This window comes from Syngnathus leptorhynchus, chromosome 14 (genome assembly GCF_054491065.1).
Source record: "Syngnathus leptorhynchus isolate UIUO chromosome 14, UIUO_Slep, whole genome shotgun sequence".
Classification (NCBI taxonomy): domain Eukaryota; kingdom Metazoa; phylum Chordata; class Actinopteri; order Syngnathiformes; family Syngnathidae; genus Syngnathus; species Syngnathus leptorhynchus.
The window spans coordinates 10,454,831-10,475,726 of record NC_141208.1 but is presented as its reverse complement, the minus strand read 5'-3'; the positions used below and the strand labels follow the sequence as shown (position 1 = coordinate 10,475,726).

The 20,896-nt window shown below is 45.3% G+C and overlaps 1 protein-coding gene across 3 annotated transcripts; it reads right to left on the bottom strand.

The window, feature by feature from the left end:
- Positions 1–1,701: 1,701 nt before the first annotated feature.
- Positions 1,702–20,864, bottom strand: LOC147046628 (SUN domain-containing ossification factor-like). Of its 3 annotated transcripts, none has more exons than XM_085929481.1 (24): positions 20,627–20,864; positions 19,419–19,533; positions 17,058–17,177; positions 15,079–15,305; positions 14,861–14,959; positions 14,663–14,792; positions 14,474–14,591; positions 14,255–14,379; positions 14,111–14,178; positions 13,929–14,036; positions 13,734–13,839; positions 12,960–12,980; positions 12,374–12,429; positions 12,040–12,122; positions 11,858–11,923; positions 8,400–8,465; positions 8,074–8,146; positions 6,712–7,989; positions 6,549–6,636; positions 6,332–6,436; positions 6,088–6,245; positions 5,839–5,924; positions 5,698–5,741; positions 1,702–3,185 (listed from the first exon to the last, which is right to left on the bottom strand). In XM_085929481.1, the coding sequence occupies exons 1-24, from the start codon at positions 20,683–20,685 to the stop codon at positions 2,721–2,723; spliced, it is 3,864 nt and encodes a 1,287-aa protein (XP_085785607.1). In that variant the 5' UTR covers positions 20,686–20,864; the 3' UTR covers positions 1,702–2,720. The 3 variants fall into 3 exon arrangements, 2 of the variants coding, with proteins under 2 accessions (XP_085785607.1, XP_085785608.1); XR_015068141.1 differs by having other exon boundaries at positions 3,049–3,185; positions 5,606–5,741; XM_085929482.1 differs by lacking the exon at positions 12,960–12,980.
- Between the last annotated feature and the right edge of the window lie 32 nt (positions 20,865–20,896).

The following is a 20,896-nucleotide window of genomic DNA, read 5'->3' as shown; positions in this document are numbered from 1 at the left end:
AATATGACCCACATGAAACATACACTCAGCTTCAATGCCAATATCATAACAACATCATCATAATAATGCCCCAAATCGGTTTAAAATTCCTTGAATGTTGCAAACAGTTGCAAACAATTGCAAACAGTTGCAAAGATGTTCCAAATATTTCTAAACAGTTTTATTGACTGCAAACAGTTTTTCTTATCGCCAACAAATTTTGAGCGATTCAAAATGTCTTTGCGGAAGGAAAAATGTTTTGCAATCATTTGCAATTGTTTGCAACTTTTTAGGAACCCTGAAAAAATTCCAACATTCGCTACACGAGCAAACACTCATGGCTCAGTCAGATACGGGCTTAATCGTGAGAAAATTCTGCCATTCATTTTGGAAAATACTTTTAGTCTAACGTGAAATTACATTGCCACCACCCGCATAGGAAGTTCAAAACGTGACCTTTTTTATTTTTGCCATTTAAGATGTGTTGAAGTGCCTGACTGGGGTCAGACACAAACTACAGCAGATTACCTTTGGCATTCGGCTTGTGAGTCACACATTGGCAGGAGAAAGGTTAGACTCCACGCTTATGCCACAGTGGACATCATGCATGATCATTCACCACTCGGAGGTGAATGGTGCGCATCCTTTTCTCTATTTAGTCAACACGTCACTTCTCATCTGCATGTGTGCCTCAGCTGCGTCTCACTCATGTGGGCTTTGCGTGAAAACATGACTTTGACCCAGCAAATGTGCATGTCCATGTATGCACAAATATCACAGGAATGCAGGATACATGCGAGTGTATCCACATATATTCCTCATCACATCTCGGGCTTTTGTGCCAGACGAGGAACATCTCGTTTCTGTTCTCTGTTTCACATCATACGGTAGGAAATGACATGCAGGCACGGAGGAATTAAGAAACGTGAAGCGGTAGTTTCCCTGGAGGAGGCGCTTTGTCCCCACGGGGGTCGCGGGCGTGCTGGAGCCTATCCCAGCAGTCATCGGGGAGGAGGAGGGGGACACCCTGAACCGGTTGCCAGTCGATCGCAGGGCACACAGAGACGAACAACCACGCACACACACACCTAGGGGCAATTTGGAGTGCTCAATCATGTTTTGGGGATGTGGTAGGAAACCGGAGTGCCCTGAGAAACCCCACGCGGACACGGGGAGAACATGCAAACTCCACACAGGGAGGGCCGGAGGTGGAATCGAACCCGCACCCTCCTAACTGTGAGGCGGACGTGCTACCCAGGGCGGGCGGGCGGGCAGGCAGGCGGGCGGGCGGGCAGGCAGGCAGGCAGGCAGGCAGGCAGGCAGGCAGGCAGGCAGGCAGGCAGGCAGGCAGGCAGGCAGGCAGACAGACAGACAGATGTACAACAAATAAGGTACTTCTTATAGATTCATTTTTATCCTTAAAATAGCTGTGAAATAATCATTTCTGAGATATTATCTAGAGATGACTGGAAATAAGAACCATCTTTTATGTACTTGTAATGACTCATTGCACTGAAAAGGATTTTTATGGCTTGAGTCGTGGCTGAATATTTTATTTTATCCAACACTGCCCACTAGCGGGAAAATTTAAATCTCACCTGGCACAATATTCTGTTGGATCATCGTTTTCCTATTTCTGTTTATTAAAACCGAAATTCTACGAGAAAACACTCAAATTCCAACAAATGATGGACTTCATTAAGCTCAAGAAAGAAGGTAAAATGCAGATCACCCAAAATTTTTCATATTTACTATTTATTAGTTGTTTATAATTCATTTTGATCATTTATTATTTATCTATGTAACGATTCCATTACTGTCAAATTGTTTTACAGTGGATTGTACATCATTTTGAGGGTGTAAATGAACGTCACATTTGCTTTATACAATGTATGAAGCTGCAACATTCAATAAATGTGAGAGACATAGCGAGACTCCCCTTCCTGAAGGATATTTACACCTCCCGTCTCACCCGCAATTGTGTGTGATGTGAGTCACCCTGCTCACGCTTTGTTTGATCTGCTGCCCTCTGGGAAGAGGTACGGGAGCCTGCGCTCCCGCACCACAAGACTCACCAACAGCTTCATACTTCAGGCTGTTAGGATCCTGAACTCTCTCCACCATTGGCTGCATAACGTCCTGACCTTTTGGGCCGCGTTGGCTGCCTTGCACTACTCTGGCGCTATATTCTGACTGTCTGCGGTAACCACACTTGCTCCGTTTTTGCTCCTCTTGTTTATTTATATTTATTTGTCGCTCTTGTTTATTCATTGTATGTGCCTTCTTGATTTTACTTTCTGTGTTGTTGTTTTGGATGTTTTGTTATACGTCTGGTCACCGTGGGATAGTGGGTAACGCAATTTCGATCTCCGTGTGTCTTGGCATGTGAAGTGATTGACAATAAAGCTGACTTTGACTTGAACGTGGCTACTTGAAATATGGCTACAATCATAAGTACCGTGACTTGTTTTCACAGGAAGAAAGAATCATCCTCACTGTATCAATATCTCTCTTTGGTTGGTTTGAGCTCGCAAATAGATACCACTCAATCCCAGACTTTGCATATTCTTCATACCTGTCTCTTCTCTTAAAAAAATGACTGAAACTGGAACTACAATCAACATGTATAAATTCCAGAATAATGACAAAAAAAACTGTACATGTGATTGAACGGCCCTGTTGTTTCTACAGACACTAACATCAGTCTTAAGTGCAAACTAGCAGTCTTTTGTCCATATTCCTTAGACAGGACCTGAGAGAGGGATATTCAGCCTAAAGGTCCCAGAGGTTTGCTTTGAGTTCATATTCATAAGGTCCTGTGTGGCCGAGATGGACATTGTATTGCTTTTGTCTCTGTGTGGGGCCTGAAGGAAGTCCACTACGGCACAAGTGGGCTTGGGACGCCTGCATCTTAACGCCCTTTTCTCTGCCCGGGTTTCAGGAATCGACACACCTTGGCATATCCGAGAGCAGGGGGCGGTGATTCCGCAGAATGTGGGATCGTCTGAATGGGACGATGTCTCAGAGCTTCCCTCGGACGGAGAGTCTCTGAAGGCGGGAAGAAGCAGCCTCCTTGTCATGGCCGTCGGGTTGGATGTTACAGGCACGCTGCTCCATACAGCAGCTCCATTGCATGCCATTGGAGAAGCATGAAAGGACGTCAGAGTTTGCACTTTTTCAATGGGTTTCATTTTACGTCGTCTTTTCTGAGGGTCGGGTTTGGGGGTGAGACAAAAGCAGGCAGAGGTTAGGTCTTTTTTTGACGCTGTATTTCTGTCAAGTGTTTGAAATCCATGTTTCAATGTCAGTACTGGCAAACTTGCCGACTGACTGGGTTGAGAAAATTAGGGAGGTTTTGATTCATTGTCATCCATCCATCCATCCATCCATCCATCCATCCATCCATCCATCCATCCATCCATCCATCCATCCACCCTAACTCCCGACGGATCCTCCTCTCCAGCACCCCTGAATAGACCTTACCTGGGAGGCTGAGGAGTGTGATTCCCCTTCTTAAAGAGGGGAACCCCAGTCTGCCAATCCAAAGGTACCGTCCCCGATGTCCACGCAATGCTGTAGAAGCGTGTCAGCCATGACAGCCCCACAACATCCAGAGCCTTTAAGAACTCCGGGCGAATCTCATCCACCCCCGGGCCCTGCCACCGAGGAGTTTTTTAACTACCTCAGTGACTTCGACCCCAGAGATTGGAGAGTCCGCCTCAGAGTCTCCAGGCCCTGCTTCCACAATGGAAGGCGTGCCGGTGGAATTGAGGAGGTATTCTCCCCACCGACTCACGACGCCCTGAGTCGAGGTCAGCAGCACACCATCTCCACTGTAAACAGTGTTGACTGTGCACTGCTTCCCCCTCCTGAGACGCCGGATGGTGGACCAGAATTTCCTCGAAGCCGTCCGGAAGTCATTCTCCATGGCCTCGCAAAACTCCTCCCACGCCAGGTTTTTGCCTCAGCAACCGCCGAAGCCGCGTTCCGCTTGGCCATCCGGTGCCTGTCAGCTGCCTCCGGAGTCCCGCAGGCCAAAACGGCCGGATAGGACTCCTTCAGCTTGACGGCATCCCTCACCGCCGGTGTCCACCAGCGGGTTCGGGGATTGCCGCCACGACAGGCACCAACAACCTTACGACCACAGCTCCGGTCGGCTGCCTCAACAATGGAGGCGCGGAACATGGTCCACTCGGACTCAATGTCCCCCGCCTCCCTTGGGACGTGGGAAAAGCTCTGCCGGAGGTGGGAGTTGAAGCTCTTCCTGACAGGGGATTCTGCCAGACGTTCCCAGCAGACCCTCACAGAGCGTTTGGGCCTGCCAGGTCGGACCGGCATCTTCCCCCACCGTCGGAGCCAACCCACCACCAGGCGGTGATCAGTTGACAGCTCCGCCCCCCTCTTCACCCGAATGGCCAAAGCATGCGGCCCCAAATCCGATGACACGACTACAAAGTCGATCATCGAACTGCGGCCTAGGGTGTCCTGATGCCAAGTGCACACATGGACACCCTTATGCTTGAACATGGTGTTCATTATTGATGATTCGTGACGAGCACAGAATTCCAATAATAGAACACTATTATTCTATTATTATTGGGGGGGGGGGGGGCGTTCCCCCCAATCACGCCCTTCCAGGTCTCACTGTCATTGCCCACGTGAGGATTGAAGTCACCCAGTAGAACGATGGAGTCCCCAGGGACTCCAAGAAGGGTGGGTACTCTGAGCTGCCGTTCGGTGCATAGACACAAACAACAGTCAGGACCCGTCCCCCCCACCCGAAGGCGGAGGGAGGCTACCCTCTCGCTCACCGGGGTGAACCCCAATGTTCAGGCGCCCAGCCGGGGGGCAATAAATATGCCAACACCTGCTCGACGCCTCTCACCGTGGGCAACTCCAGAGTGGAAGAGACTCCAGCCTCTCTCGAGAGGGCTTGTACCAGAGCCCAAACCATGTGTGGAGGTAAGTCCGACAATGTCTAGTCGGAACTTTTCTGCCTCACACACCAGCTCGGGCTCCTTTCCAGCCAGAGGTGACATGCCATGTCTCTAGAGCCAGCCTCTGCAGCCGGGGATCGGACCGCCAAGGTTCTCTCCACCTTTGGCCGCCGCCCAGCTCACTTTGCACCCGACCCCTTTGGCCCCTCCTACAGGTGGTGAGCCCATGGGAAGGGGGACCCACGTTTTCTTTTCGGGCTAAGCCCAGCCGGGTCCCATGGGCGAAGGCCTGGCTCCAGAGGGGGGCCCCGGTGAACCGCATCCGGGCGAGAAAACTAAGTCAATTTTTGTTTGTCATCATAAGGAGCTTTGGTGAGCCGTGCTTTGTCTGGCCCCTCACCTAGGACCCTTTTGCCATGGGTGACCCTACCAGGGGCATGAAGCCCCAGACAACATGGCTCCTAGGATCATAGGGGCACGCAAACCCCTCCACCACGATAAGGTGACGACTCATTGTCATATCAGCCATAAATTTAAATCTGGGGAAAATCCTATTTTGTTCATCTATAAACCACACCGGACAATAACACGCAGGTGTTTCAAATGAAATGTCCTCATTTTAATTACCTGTATGACTAAAACAACTCTTACAACATCATAAAAATTATGACAATCATGACAGTACTTACCACATGACGGAAAATGATGCGTACAGAGCTGTTTCTATGATAATCAGTAAATGACACTAAATATTTTTAAGGTAAGCATATTTTCACTGCACCTTTCTGCTCGCTTGACTCTCCTCGGGATGAAGACTTTCGGGACCTCGGAGGCAGGAAATAATTATGTTAAGATCTACTCTCAAAAGGGTTCATTTGATAATCAGACAATCAAGAATGAGAAATAAATAAAATTCAAATACCTTGACTTGGCACTAACTGGAATGAGTGAGTTGGAGGGTAGGAAGCACTCCTCTTCAAACTACAGTCATCACCGGACGTGAAATTCCTATGGAGGAAAGTTTCACTATGGATTCTAGCTTTTGGTGAGTTATACAATAGAAGAGCAAAAAGAGTTGTTCTTTTTACAGTGAATACCGTTTTGTTTTTCAACTTTCCGTATTTCTTGTTTTTTTGTGCCTTTAACAAATAAGTTGCAATTGTATCGGTACCTCTCGGGATAGCAGCAGCTGTAGCTGTTTACTGCGGGTGGCTCTGGCTCTGCATTCGGAGGAGTGACGGAGATGCGGTAGCGGTTGGCAAAGAGCGCCAGGCCGAAACACAAACTCAGCAGCAGGCACAGCAGAAGGTAGTTGTGCCTGTCTGAGACCTGGGCGACACAGTGCATAGTGAAAAGGCCTTAATAGCGAAAGCTGAGGCTGCTCAATCTTAATTCATGGTGTGTTTTTAAGTTACCTCGTTCTGCAGCTGGTTGACCTGAATGGACAGGTTTAGGACCATCTGAGTAATGTTCTCCAGCTGACCTTGCAGTAACTGAATGGACTCAGTCTGACGCTGGTCCTACAGGAGAATTTTTGTCAATTAAGTATCTGACCATGATATGTAGCAAGATCCAAAATCAGAATACGTCTGGTATTTTCAAAACAACTCTGAAAACAATCAATGAACTCACTTGCTCCTCTGCAATTCTGGAGGTGTTCTGGAGTTTAATGATGGTTTTGTTGAAAGCCTTCTGCATCTCCTCCATCTGCTTCCGATATCTTGGAATATGAAAGAAAGATGGGGTCAAACAAAATTAAAACAGACATCAAACGTGTGTTAATTCCTCCTCTGACCTCTGGCTGAGCTGCTCCAGATAGCGTCCGCTGAGCGACATATTCATCTCGAGGGCCTTAATGCGGTTGTTGAGTCGCATGAAAACGGACTCCTTCTGGCTGGAGCCGTGAACTTGGTTGCCATTCTGTTCTGTGCCGTTCGGGGGATCTGCATAAATGTCTGAGAGGGACGGTGAGGGAGATGTCGAAGGCAAAGGAGGGAGACCGGGGGTAGAAACATCTTCTGTGAGGTCCTCGATTTTGCTATCTGTGATGACCGAGGCACTACTACTACTAGAGAGCTCAAGTTCAATCGTAGGCTGGGGTAGCTCAGTGGAAAGAGTGCCGCTGTCGAGTAAGACTGCTGGTTCCGGGGACTGAGGAGAAGCAATCTGGGACTCACCTGTCATATCAGGATTTAGGATCGAGTCACGTATCATATTGGCTTTTACTTCTGTGGCTGCCACTTTGCCATAGTCGACTGTGGTTCTGATGATTGAGCTAGTGGGAGGCAGCGACGCCTCTGTAGGCTTCTCCACAACTAGCATGTCTTGGGTTTCCTCTGAGCTTAGCGGCTTTGCTGGAGCCTCAGAAGAAAGCTGTGGAGTCTCGACAACAGAAGGGTTGGTAGCGGATGAATCGGTGGTAGTGGGTTTGAGGAGGCTTGATGTCTGACTGGGCTCTAGTGGAGGCGGTTCGGACATAGAGTCATTATGAGCTTCCACGAGAGTGTTCTCGGGAGGCTGGTCTGCTTCTGACGTGCTGGCTCCGCTTTCTGGCTCGCCGCCAGAAGCTTGTTCTTTTTCATGAGGCTGATGTACCTCACTGTGATGCGTCTTGGGCTTAGGACAGGCACAGGAGGGTGAAGGTGGGAGCCAAGTGGGAGTGTGGATGGAAGGAGCTGTTTGCTGTATGTCCACAGATTGGCATCTCCTTTTTTTGAACAGCCGCGCCAGACATTGTCGCTGCATATACTCCTGAAGGGAGCTCGTACATGAACAAGAGGAAAACCAGGGAAGAAATGCACAGAGGTCTAAATTTTGTGGTTCAGCGCATTCCATTTTCTCCCTCTCCCCATCTAACTCATCCTCTTTATCTAAAAGTGTGATTGTGGAGCTGATAGATTCTTCTTCCAATTCTAAAGGAATAACAATTTGTTTGTCCAGTGGCGGACGCTGCTGGTCACTGTTAACTGGAAGCAGTTCTGGAACAGCGGTTGTTGAAGACGGGACACCAGTTTCAGTGATTTCTTTGTCTGGAGACAATGTTGCCTCGTCCAACTCTGAACTAGAAGGTGCACTAAATGGCCAGATACATTTGAATTATGAAATGATGGCTTCACCTCTGCATAGTAATGAGTGATGGCTTTTGACAGGTACTCACACGGCGGATGGGTCGGTGATGGGAGTTGAAGTTATCATTTCATTCACAATCACACCCTGGGATGAAAGGTTTCCTACAACACAAAAGACATAGGCGTACCCACAAAGTTTAATGCTATCCAATAGAAAGGTGATGCTACTCAGATTGGATTGTAAGTTTGAGGAAGATATTGAAACCTTTAATACTGTTTTTATCGTGCTGGTAGTAGAAATCAAAACAATTTCATCTTTTCATCTATAAATGGAATGAATCTACTTAACATGGGAAGCTAATGTAACACAACATAACATAACAAGACCGCATGTGGTTAAAGACTGGGGACATACCTTCTATTTCCGAGTTGCCACCAAGAACATTCACGGCGATATTATTGACCATGTTCAAAATGACATCTGAGGAGAAACAATACATGAAAAGAAAGATGAGTCTAAATATACCACATTTTACGGACTAAAAGTTGCTTCGGAATATAGGTGGCATTAGCCATAAAATGCACAATAACGTGGAAAAAAAACACAAGTTGCTCCGGAGTATAGGTCGCTTTTTGGGGGAAATTTATTCTACAAAATCCAACACCAAGAACAGACGTGAACGAGCAACAACAGGCTAAACGATAGGTATGCTAACGTGACAAACACAAACCAAGAGCTGAGAACGGGCCTGACGTAACATTCAGCATTATTCTAATAACTATTACATAAATAACACGTTTATAAAACTATCTGTGTCACTACAATTCATTAAATCCATCAATCGTCCTTTATGTAAACAATGCCGCGTATGCGTCGCATATGCGCCACGCCGCTGACGTCCGACTCGTAAGTCCATCCATCCATCCTCTTCTTCCGCTTATCCGGGGTCGGTTCGCGGGGGCAGCAGCTTTAGGAGGAACTCCCAGACCTCCCTCTCCCCAGCCACTTCATCCAGCTCATCCCGGGGGATCCCCAAGCGTTCCCAGGCCAGCCGAGAGACAGTCTCTCCAGAGCGTCCTGGGTCGTCCCCGGGGTCTCCTACCGGTGGGACATGCCCGGAACACCTCCCCAGGGAGGCGTCCAGGAGGCATCCTGATGAGATGCCCGAGCCACCTCATCTGGCTCCTCCCAACGTGGAGGAGCAGCGGCTCTACTCAGAGTCTCTCCCGGATGACCGAGCTTCTCATCCTATCTCTAAGGGAGAGCCCAGACACCCTGCGGAGGAAACTCATTTCGGCCACTTGTATCCTGGATCTCGTTCTTTCGGTCACGACCCATAGCTCGTGACCATAGGTGAGGGTAGGAGCGTCGATCGACCGGTAAATCGAGAGCTTTGCCATTTGGCTCAGCTCTCTCTTCACCACGACGGACCGGTACAGAGTCTGCATTACTGCCGACGCTGCACCGATCCGCCTGTCGATCTCGCGCTCCATCCTGCCCTCACTCGTGAACAAGACCCCCAGATACTTGAACTCCTCCACTTGGGGCAGGATCTCATCCCCGATCCGGAGAGGGCATTCCACCCTTTTCCGACCGAGGACCATGGACTCGGATTTGGAGGTGCTGACCCTCATCCCGACCGCTTCACACTCGGCTGCGAACCGCTCCAGTGAGAGCTGGAGATCACGGCCTGAAGAAGCCAACAGCACCACGTCATCTGCAAAAAGCAGTGACGCGATGCTGAGGTCCCCAAACCGGACCTCCTCAACGCCTCGGCTGCACCTAGAAATTCTGTCCATAAAAATTATGAACAGAATCGGTGACAAAGGGCAGCCTTGGCAGAGTCTAACCCTCACTGGGAACGAATCCGACTTACTGCCGGAAATGCGGACCAAACTCTGGCATCGCTGATACAGGGACCGAACCGCCCTTATCAGTTGGCTCGGCACCCCGTACTCCTGAAGCACCCTCCACAGAACCTCCCGAGGAACGAACGCCTTCTCCAAGTCCACAAAACACGTGGACTGGTTGGGCGAACTCCCATGCACCCTCGAGGATCCTGCAGAGGGTGTAGAGCTGGTCCACTGTTCCACGGCCAGGACGAAAGCCACACTGCTCCTCCTGAATCCGAGGCTCGACCTCCCGACGGATCCTCCTCTCCAGCACCCCTGAATAGACCTTACCAGAGAGGCTGAGGAGTGTGATTGCCCTGTAATTGGAACACACCCTCCGGTCCCCCTTCTTAAAGTTAAAGTCCCAATGATCATAGTCACACACACACATCAGGATGTGGTGAAATTTGTCCTCTGCATTTAACCCATCCCCATGTGATTTTGATCCATCCCCTGGGGGAGAGGGGAGCAGTGAGCAGCAGCGGTGCCGCGCTCGGGAATCATTTGGTGATCTAACCCCCCAATTCCAAACCTTAATGCTGAGTGCCAAGCAGGGAGGCAATGGGTTCCATTTTTATAGTCTTTGGTAAGACCCGGCCAGGGTTTGAACCCAGAACCTTCCAGTCTCAGGGCGGACACTCTACTACTAGGCCACTGAGCTAGCTAAAGAGGGGAACCACCACCCCAGTCTGCCAATCCAGAGGCACCGTCCCCGATGTCCACGCAATGCTGTAGAGGCGTGTCAGCCATGACAACCCCACAACATCCAGAGCCTTTAAGAACGGGTGGATCTTATCCACCCCCGGGGCCTTGCCACCGAGGAATTTTCTAACTACCTCAGTGACTTCGACCTCCGAGATTGGAGAGTCCGCCTCAGAGTCCTCAGGCCCTGCTTCCACAATGGAAGCGTGTCGGTGGAATTGAGGAGGTCTTCGAAGTATTCCCCCCACCGACTCACGAGGTCAGCAGCACACCATCTCCACTGTAAACAGTGTTGACCGTGCACTGCTTCCCCCTCCTGAGACGCCGGATGGTGGACCAGAATTTCCTCGAAATCGTGTCCAAACGCTCTATGAGGGTCTGCTGGGAACGTATGGCAGAATCCCGTCAGGAAGAGCTTCAACTCCCACCTCCGGCAGAGCTTTTCCCACGTCCCGGGGGAGGCGGGGGACATTGAGTCCGAGTGGACTCGTAAGTTGCAATTCTAATTATTCCACAGACCCATATAACTATGTATAAAGTATATTTCAATATTGCAACAATATTATCAAACCATCTGTGACACTCCAAATCATTAAATCCATCGATCAAATTCCTCGTCCTTAGTCAACAACGCCGTGCCCTGACATGAGCCTCGTCGTTATTCCACAGATCTAGTATATAACTATACTGTAGCGTTAAAGTACAAGCAAAGACGTGGGTTTGGTAAACAGGTCTTTATTCAACAGAACAAGAGTTCAACGAGGCAACAACTACTGAACTTCCAGCCACGGAGGTGGAAGAGAGCTCCATAGAATAGGATCGGGCGTGCGTAAAAGCCATGTCCGAGCCCCATTCACCGTCCTCGGATAGCCACCCGGCCGAGCGCCGGCCATCGATTTCCATCTACGGAGGTTAAAGAGAGCTCCCGCCGAGTAGGACCGGGCGTGCGTAAAAGCCATAATAGTTTTTCAAACCTTCTGTGTCACTCCAAATCATTAAATCCTTCAAACTCTTTGTCCACCGCAAATGATGCCGGTAGTACGTGGGGCCCTTCGTCATCGAATCTTTGTCCTTCAAGTAAACAACCGCCGCGCCACTGACGTCACTTGAAATTCAAATTACAAAGTCGCTCCTAAGTATAAGTCGCCCCCCCCAAACTAAGAAAAAAAACGAGACATACAAATAAAATGCATTATTATTTTTATTATTACTTATAGTCCGAAAATTACGGTACAAGTGTGCCTTTTCAAGCTTCTTTAGGGTTTGTTGCTTTCTTACCTTTAGCTGAGCCAATCAGATTCTTGGAATACTTGACTTCACCAGGTCCATAGCCAGATGCATAATCTGAAGGTGGAAAACATTCCTTCTGACACACTATTTACAAAATGATATGAAGAAACTAACTCAACAGTCCAAAATGAAGAGAAATCTACCAAACTAAAATACATCAAAATATATACCCAAGTCATCATCCTGATCTTCTGCCCTTTCAGAAGGCTCAGCTATTTCTTCATACTCTTCCACCATGCTTGTTCCAAACACTCTGGGAAAACAAAGTCATTGTCTTCTATGGATGCGTATATAAGTTGTTTTATTTAAATGTGTTTGCATAACTGGGTCAAAGACAGCCTTCATTTTCTAACCTTAACAGTCAGCGCAAAACAAGTCATTACCACATTTAACCAATCGCATAAGCCGACAAAGTGAACACCCTCTTCTCAATAAAATCGAAGCTGAAAGTGTATTGATCCTTTGTGGGTGTGCTGAAGCCACAGTAGGCTGACTAGTACATACCTAATGAGACTGAGGGGGCAGAAATGTTCAGAGCCAAAGTGAGAGAGCAGTTCAACCTACAAAAATATAAATGATTCAAATATTACAACAGGTATATGCGATGTGATATTCATCAATGGCATTTTTCTCAGCCGTGTTATTTATGAACAATGATGGTAGCAGTAATTTTCAAACCATTTTAGTAGTGGGAAAGTAGGATCATTTAACATGATTATTTGATTGATGTGTATGTAGGAAAATTAGTGATGAGAAAAATCAAGCTTCAAATTTGCTTTATGAACCAGTTTTGCTTTTTTTACTTCTCCAGATGACACTGCTGGTTTGAATAAAGGGGTTCAGAAAGGTTGATGTACTTTCACCCCAATGTTGAACAGAGTGCCAACTAGAGGAGTCAGAAAATACAATAACTGGTTCATAAAGCAAATTTGAAGCTTTGTTAAGGAAAAATGATTCTATCATTGTTAGCAGCATGTTAGAAGGGAAGCTGATCAGCTAAAAAGACAAATATGTTCACAAATATGCTCCCTTCCACGAGTCCTCTTGAATTCATTCAATTGGCAGACATCTACACAAAACAAAGGCTAACCTTTATGTACTTGGTGAACATCTGAAGCAAGAGAAGGGAAGAGGGGTAGAATGAAAAAATTACAAGCTGAATAGGTGCACTGAAAACAATCTCACATGCTGCTACAATTGAAACGATATGAGGTTTTTTAAAAATATTTTTTTATCTCTGGCGTGATGTGCGCTCGCATGCTGTCCATCACAAGCAGAGCTTGCATCCTAAGTTGCATTGCTGCCCCTACTGTTTTTGTTTTTTGTTTTTTACATTACCACACTAAATTCTCTTCACCAGACCTGTGCTTTTTAAAAACGCAAAAAAACAGCGCTTTCCCCTCCCAGTTGTTGCGTCACGGCGAATGGTGAAATTTAAAGCACCCTCGTCCAGTTTAGTTTGAAAATAACTATATTTCTTTTTCAGTTTTTTTTTTGTTTGTTTTCTTTATTTGTTTCATGAACTTGAATATTGTGCTTTGAAGTGTGAATTGCTTTATTCGTTTTTTTAGTGTATTAAAAATAATATGCGAGGTGATCAACTGTACTAGTAAGTAATGATCAAGTAAAATTTTTTGGAAAAAAAACCCACATAAGTCGCTCCTGAGTATAAGTCGTCGTCGTCGCCCCCCCCCCACCCAAACTATGAAAAAAAACGCGATTTATAGTCCGAAGATTACGGTAGGTTACATGACTATACTGTGTCACTTTATGAATTCGGAATACCTAAAATACAAAGACAAATAAGCAGAAGAGGATATGGGGAGTCCAACAACAGCTAGGAAAAAAACAGTACTGGTCTTACCTTGACATATTTAGCATAAAGCTGCTCATCCAATGGGAAGCTCTGTACTATGCGTTCGTCGCGGCCATGAAAGGTTCCTAATTTGAGCCATTTGTTGGTCGGGTATCTACATGAGTATATTTACAAACACAGCAAAAAAGTGCACCTGCTGTTTGGTAGCTCATGGGGGGGGGGGGGGGGGGGGTTGCAGTTTACCTGTCACTGATGGAGACAAGAAAGTCTTTGGGTGTAGAAGAAAAGAGCTCAAAATTGGCAATATCCAACTGCTTCACCTGAATGGGCTCACAGAGCTCAATGATGAACCTGCAAAAGAATCATTTATCAACAGCTACCAAGGAAATATTTTTGAAAAGACATCTTTATGATAATCAGATTACCAGATTTTATTACTGCAGGGGTTAAGCATGTACAAGTCCATATTCTCCTTCAATATGGCCGAAGTGCTCTGAAAGCGACAAATAAATAAATAATACCATCTTGATTGGTCATTATGGGGCTGCTGTTAGTGTCACATGACATACCTTAGCTTCTGGATTAGCACCAAGAATTTTTGCTCCACACTCCACAGAAGCATAGTTGTTGAAGTTTTTTTGCACCTTCTTGACTACATTGGAACCCCCATTAGAAGAAGTATGTGTGAACAGAGCTAATGGGAAAAAAAAATAAGATCATTGCATTAATTGTTTTCGAAGACTACTCTATTCATGGGGGAAAAAAAAATCACAATAATAGAACTGTACTTTTTTCATTCTCCACCTCCATCATCTTCCGCTTCCACTCATCAAACGTTGGGATGTCCTCAGGGTCTTTGCTGTTCACGTTAGGATCGGTGTCCACGGTGATGGCAATATTCAAGTCCTGGGGGACGATATCAAAGCTGAAATTGGTGTTTGCGGAGGCAACAGCCATTTGTTGCCAATGTTACTTACTTGCTCGTTGAGCGGGTGTGATACGCTGTCATCCAGATGCTGAGCAGCCTGGGCATTTAGGGGGTCACTGTGGGTTTTGGTACCAGTTGTGTGAGCGTTTGACATGTTTTCCAAAATGACTGGAGGAAGCCTACGACACCATTTTAATAGAATTCACAATCTTTTATCTGGGATGACCGATTAAAAGTAGTTCACTACCTGTCGTGATCATAGGGATTAGCCTCTTCCATGCATTCAGCCGGCAACTCAGAGTCAAGCACATCAGAATGAGCTTCATCATTTGCATCATCCAAAACACTAAAATGACAAGAGCAAATTTTTGTAATCTAACAATTTAGGAGGAAAATAAAGCAGCACTTTATGTAATATCTTAATGAATTAAATCTTACATTTGATAGAATTGTAAATATTCTTGCCTGATTGTCATGATGTTTTGAAGGCTAGGAATAACAGGACTGTCATTTCCCTCAACTGTGGATTCATAGTCTGTATCAGAAGACCTAATCAGGACAACTGATTCTTGGGCAGCAGGTACGTCAAAGTTTTCCATTTCCAAGTGTAGCTTGTGGTCCTCCTTTGGCTGGGAAATAGCACTGACAATCTCTAAGGTTGCGTCTACGCTGGGCTTGTCCAGTTCAGGGGGCTGGAAGATAAAGGTCAAGCAAAACTTTGGAATTGTTTTGACTTGTTGAGGAATAACCGGGTTTGCATGGACTCCGAATGTCGCTTTCATAATAACAGGGCAGTAGTGAATTAAGTAATTATTGCCCAGTTAGGCAACAATTTGAGCAACATTTGTACTTTCAACTTTTTTTTTTTTTTTTTAATAAATCGGTGAAATAACTTGATATTTAACTTACCGTAATTTTCTGACAATAAGTCGCTCCAGAGTACAAGTCGCACCAGCCATAAAATGCACAATAAAGTGAAAAAAAAACATATATAAGTAGCACCGGAGTATAAATCGCACTTTTGGGGCAAATTTATTTGTCAAAATCCAACACCAAAAACAGACATGAACCAGCAACAACAGGCTAAACGACACGGTATGCTAACGTGACATATACACAAACGATTAGCTGAGAACCGGGCTAACGTAACATTCAGAGTTATTCAAATAAGTATTACATAAATAACACGTTTATCAAACCATCTGTGTCACTCCAATTCGTCAAATCCATTGATCGTCCTCTATGTAAACAATGCCGCGTATGCGCCGCATATGCGCCGCGCCGCTGACATCGGACTCGTAAGTTGCATTTCTAATTATTCCACAGACCCATATAACGATAAATAAAGTATATTTCAAATAACTATCATATAACAACAATATTATCAAACCATCTGTGTCACTCCTAATCATTAAATCCATCTATCAAATTCCTCGTTCTTTAAGGCAACAACGCCGCGCGTGACATAAACACAAACAAAGAGCTGAGAACGGGCCTGACGTAACATTCAGAGTTATTCAAGTCAGTATTACATAAATAACACGTTTATCAAACCATCTGTGTCACTCCAATTCATTAAATCCATCCATCATGTAAACAATGTATGCGCCGCATATGCTGACGTCGGACCCGTTGTAAGTTGCATTTCTAATTATTCCACAGGCCCATATAACAATATCTAAAGTATATTTCAAATAACTATCATATTACAACAATATTATCAAACCATCTGTCACTCCAAATCGTTAAATCCATCGATCAAATTCCTCGTTCTTTATGTCAACAACGACACGCGTGCGCTGCAGAGATCTAGTAAATAACTATATGTAGCGTTAACAAAGTACCAGGAAAGACGTGGGTTTGGTAAACGGCCCTTTATTTAACAAAACAAGAGTTGAACGAGCCAACAACTACTGAACCTCCATCCACGGAGGTGAAAGAGAGTAGAGTAGGACCGGGCGTGTGTAAAAGCCATGCCCGAGCCCCATCCACCGTCCCCGGACAGCCACCCGGCCGAGCGCCGGCCCCCGACTTCCATCCACGGAGGTGAAAGAGAGCTCCCGTCGAGAAGGACCGGCGTGCGTAAAAGCCATAATAGTTTTTCAAATCATTAAATCCTTCAAACTTTTTGTCCTCTGTGTCACAAACAAAGCCGCTAATGATGCCGGTAGTACGTGGGGCCCTTCGTCATCTTCGTCATCCCGTGATCGAATCCTTTGCCTATTATGTAAACAACCGCCGCCCGGCATGGGTGACATCACTTGCAGTTTAAATGACATGCTACATCGCGGTTCGTTTATCGCGGTTTCACTACATCGCGGAGTTTTGAATTTTGAAAATTTGTGGAAAAAAAAATCACATATAAGTCGCTCCTGAGTATAAGTCGCCCCCCCCCACCACAACTATGACAAAAAACGTGACTTATAGTCGGAAAATTACAGTACCTCCGAATGAGTCACTTCTTTGTCCACCGTCTGATTGGACTGCTCTTTTTTTTTATGGTCCCCTTGTGACTGTTCATTTCTGGACAACGACTGGAGGTACGAAGCCAAGCTCTCACCCGCCTGAAGACATCATACACAGGGATGGAGGGAAGTTAGTCTCCTAATTGCTAAACACGTGTTGACTTCAAATGCCCTAAATAACTTGTTTTAGCTTTAACGCACAACCAAATATACAGTATACACAGTGGGGAGAACAAGTATTTGATACACTACTGATTTTTCAGGTTTTCCCAGCATGTAGAAGTCTGTAATTTCTATCATAGGTATTCTTCAACTGTGAGTGATGGAATCTAAAACAAAAATCCAGAAAATCACATTGTATGATTTTCAAATAATCAATATCCATTTTATTGCATGAAATAAGTATTTGATACATCAGAAAAATATAACTTAATATTTGGTATATTATTATACAACTAGAATTGGCAATTTCTGGAGAAATTGCGTGTGAAGGCGAAGGCACTTCACACTATTGTGGAACTCGAAATAATGATTAAATGAAATAAAAATGGTAAATTAATAATGATGATTAAATAAAATAAAAATGGTAAATTAATGATGATGAAAATAATTATTAAAATGTGTTAAAATTGAATGAATGAAAAATTAATGAATAAAAAAATTATGGCCAACCGGGATTCGAACTCCCTCGCGGAAGTGGCTCGTGTTCAAAGCGCCATTGTCTTCTAACTGAGCTAAACAGCGACTTGGTGTTGCAGCGGTGGAATGATGCTATTAAACGACAAATAAAAATGGTAAATGCCGTTAACACTAATTACAGAGATTAGACGTTTCCTATAGTTCTTGACCAGGTTTGCACACACTGCAGCAGGGATTTTGGCCCACTCCTCCATACAGATCTCCTCCAGAGCCTTCAGGTTTCGGGGCTATTGGATTCAGGTCTGGAGACTGGCTAGGCCAATCCAGGAGCTTGAGATGTTTCCTACAGAGCCACTCCTGAGTTGCCCTGGCTGTGTGTTTTGGGCCGTTGTCATGCTGTCAAGACCCAGCCGCGACCCATCTTCAATGCTCTTACTGAAGGAGGGAGGTTGTTGGCCAAGATCTCACGAGACATGACCCCATCCATCCTTCCCTGAGTACGGTGCAGTCGTCCTGTTCCCTTTGCAGAAAAGCATCCCCAAAGAATGATGTTTCCACTGCCATGCTTCACAGTTGGGATGGTGTTCTTGGGGTTGTACTCTTAATTTTTCTTACTCCAAACACGGCGAGTGGAGTTTAAATCAAAAAGTTCTATTTTTGTCTCATCAGACCACATCACCTTCTCTGGATCATCCAGATGGTCATTTGCAAACTTTAGTTGGGCCTTTGCATGCGTTGGCTTGAGCAAGGGCACCTTGCGTGCACTGCAAGATTCTAATCCTTGACGGCGTAGTGTGTTACTGAGGGTTTTTTTTTAAGACTGTGGTCCCAGCTCTATTCAGGTCATTGACCAGGTTGTGTCGTGTAGTTCTGGGCTCATTCCTCACCTTCCTCATGATCATTGATGCCCCACGAGGTGAGATCTTGCATGGCGCCCCAGACCGAGGGAGATTGACCGTTGTCTTGAATTTCTCCCATTTTCTAATAATTGCGCCAACAGTTGTTGCATTCTCACTAAGATGCTTGCCTATTGTCCTGTAGCCCATCCCAGCCTTGTGCAGGTCTACAATCTCATCCCTGATCTCCTTACACAGCTCTCTGGTCTTGGGCATTGTGGAGAGGCTGGAGTCTGATTGATTGGGTGAACAGGTGTCTTTAATACAGGTAACGAGTCCAAACAGGTGCAGTTAATACAGGTAATGAGTGGAGAAGAGGCAGGCTTCTTAGAGATGAACAAACAGGTCTGTGAGAGCCAAAATTCATACTGGTTGATAGATGATCAAATACTTATGTCATGCAATATAATGCAAATTAATTATTTGAAGATCATCTACTGGGATTTTCTAGATTTTTGTTTTAGATTCCATCATTTACAGTTGAAGAGTACTACCTATGATAGAAATTAGACTTCTATATGCTTTGCAAGTTCCAAAACCTGAAAAATCAGCAGTGTATCAAATACTTGTTCTCCCCACTGTATATGACATAAAACAAGTTTTACTTAATTTATTTAAGGGCAATGTTTGCTTTTAGACTTGAACTTTTCAAGTGTGTCAATAAGTTCATATATTACTATACAAACAATACTTTTACATATAAGCTTGAGGAATCGTATTGCTTCGATATAAGCATTTGATGGTGATGCTATCATTGGGAATGATTGTTGAAGAAGGCCTGCTACTCGCAAACTGTCAAGCCAACCTCATCTTCCTGATGAGAGTCCCCTGACTCGCCCTCCAAATCGATGTCCTGCCGAGGCTCAGAACTTTGGGCCTCCTGGTCTGGCTCTGTGCAATCAACATGGCAGTTTGGGAACCTGCAGGGCAAGGAAGCAATAATCACCGACTGATGTTGCTTATCTTACAGCAAGCCCAGAGGTTGCCCCAAGAAATATTTTATATGTGAGGCACTGGGAAAAGTCCAGGTGGCTTGAAATGCTACGTGGCAAATTTATCTTCTCTGTTTGCAAATTAAGGAAGGGCTGGCAAATCAAAAAGGAACATACTATACACAATTAAATACATGTTTGTCCTGTGCAGGAAAGTATTAGAACTGTAAGGCCAAATTCTGTACTTTTTGCTGAAGACTAAGATCATGAAAAAGATGATCTTGCAGCAATATAATGAACCACATTGTCAAAACAATAAAAGAGGTCAGGACACATTAAAGTGGATATGAAAATATATAGACCATGTATTTGATCAGTTAAGATAAGACTGAAATTAGTAAACCTAAACCCCGAACTGGTGTCCTCACTGAAATTCATCTCACAGCACAGCACTTAAGTGCATACTGCACATTATGTACCAGGCCATTATCTGGATTGTTCTTGCAGGATTTTAGGTCTAGCTACTGGATTGTTTTGTTCAAGCTAATGTAATCATGTAGTGCAATCTGTCTCTTCGATTGCCTGTTCTCCGCTTCTTTATCTTTAGCAGCAGGTGTATCCAGTACTACTACTGATGTGAGATTTTTAATCCCGAAGAGCCAAATCTGTATTGCGTAGCCGCGTGAATAGTGAAGTACAGCTTTTATTTGAGTGGCTTATTTGGACCAGTCGTATGAGTGCTGATGTCTTCTAGAAAACCATCTTTATTTTGGTCCATTGGGTGAAAGGACGACTCGAGCATCCGCAATTTGGTAAAAAAAAAAAAAAAAAGAAGGCAATGTCTCGGATGGGTTAGCAAAACATACCGATGACCGAATCTGCTAAATCAGCCAGGTGCCACATCACAACATAGCAGCTTGCTAACTAGCACAAGCTAACTAAATACGTAGTGCAGGAGTTGGCCTTAATCGATTCCACTTTAACAATTTAGGTTGAATCAATTTAGGTTGAAAAGACATTAGGAGTTTAGATCTGACTACCAAATAGCAATTAACGAAAACGAAAAAATATGGAAACTTACCAATTTACTAGTGACACAGATAGCCACAATGTCACAAATCGCCATATTATCATCTTCATCCCTGTCCTGTCGGGAAAGACATTCTCGACGTGCTTGAACAGGCTGTCAAATTCGTCGACTTATATGTCCTCTCAGCTGTCAGGGCGACACGCCGACCCGCAAGTAAAGCTAAACTTAGCCAACATCGGAAGTTCTACGAACTCACTGTAGCTTGATAGCAAAACAAACTGCGACCAAATGCCACTACGTCACGCTTTATTCTGCCAATGG

Coding starts and splice junctions, on each gene's coding strand:
- LOC147046628 (XM_085929481.1), bottom strand. CDS start 20,685: ATGAAGATGATAATATGGCGATTTGTGACATTGTGGCTATCTGTGTCA. Junction 14,592..14,662: donor CACACCCGCTCAACGAGCAA/GTAAGTAACATT, acceptor ATCGTCCCCCAG/GACTTGAATATTGCCATCAC. Junction 13,840..13,928: donor CTTGTCTCCATCAGTGACAG/GTAAACTGCAAC, acceptor ATACTCATGTAG/ATACCCGACCAACAAATGGC.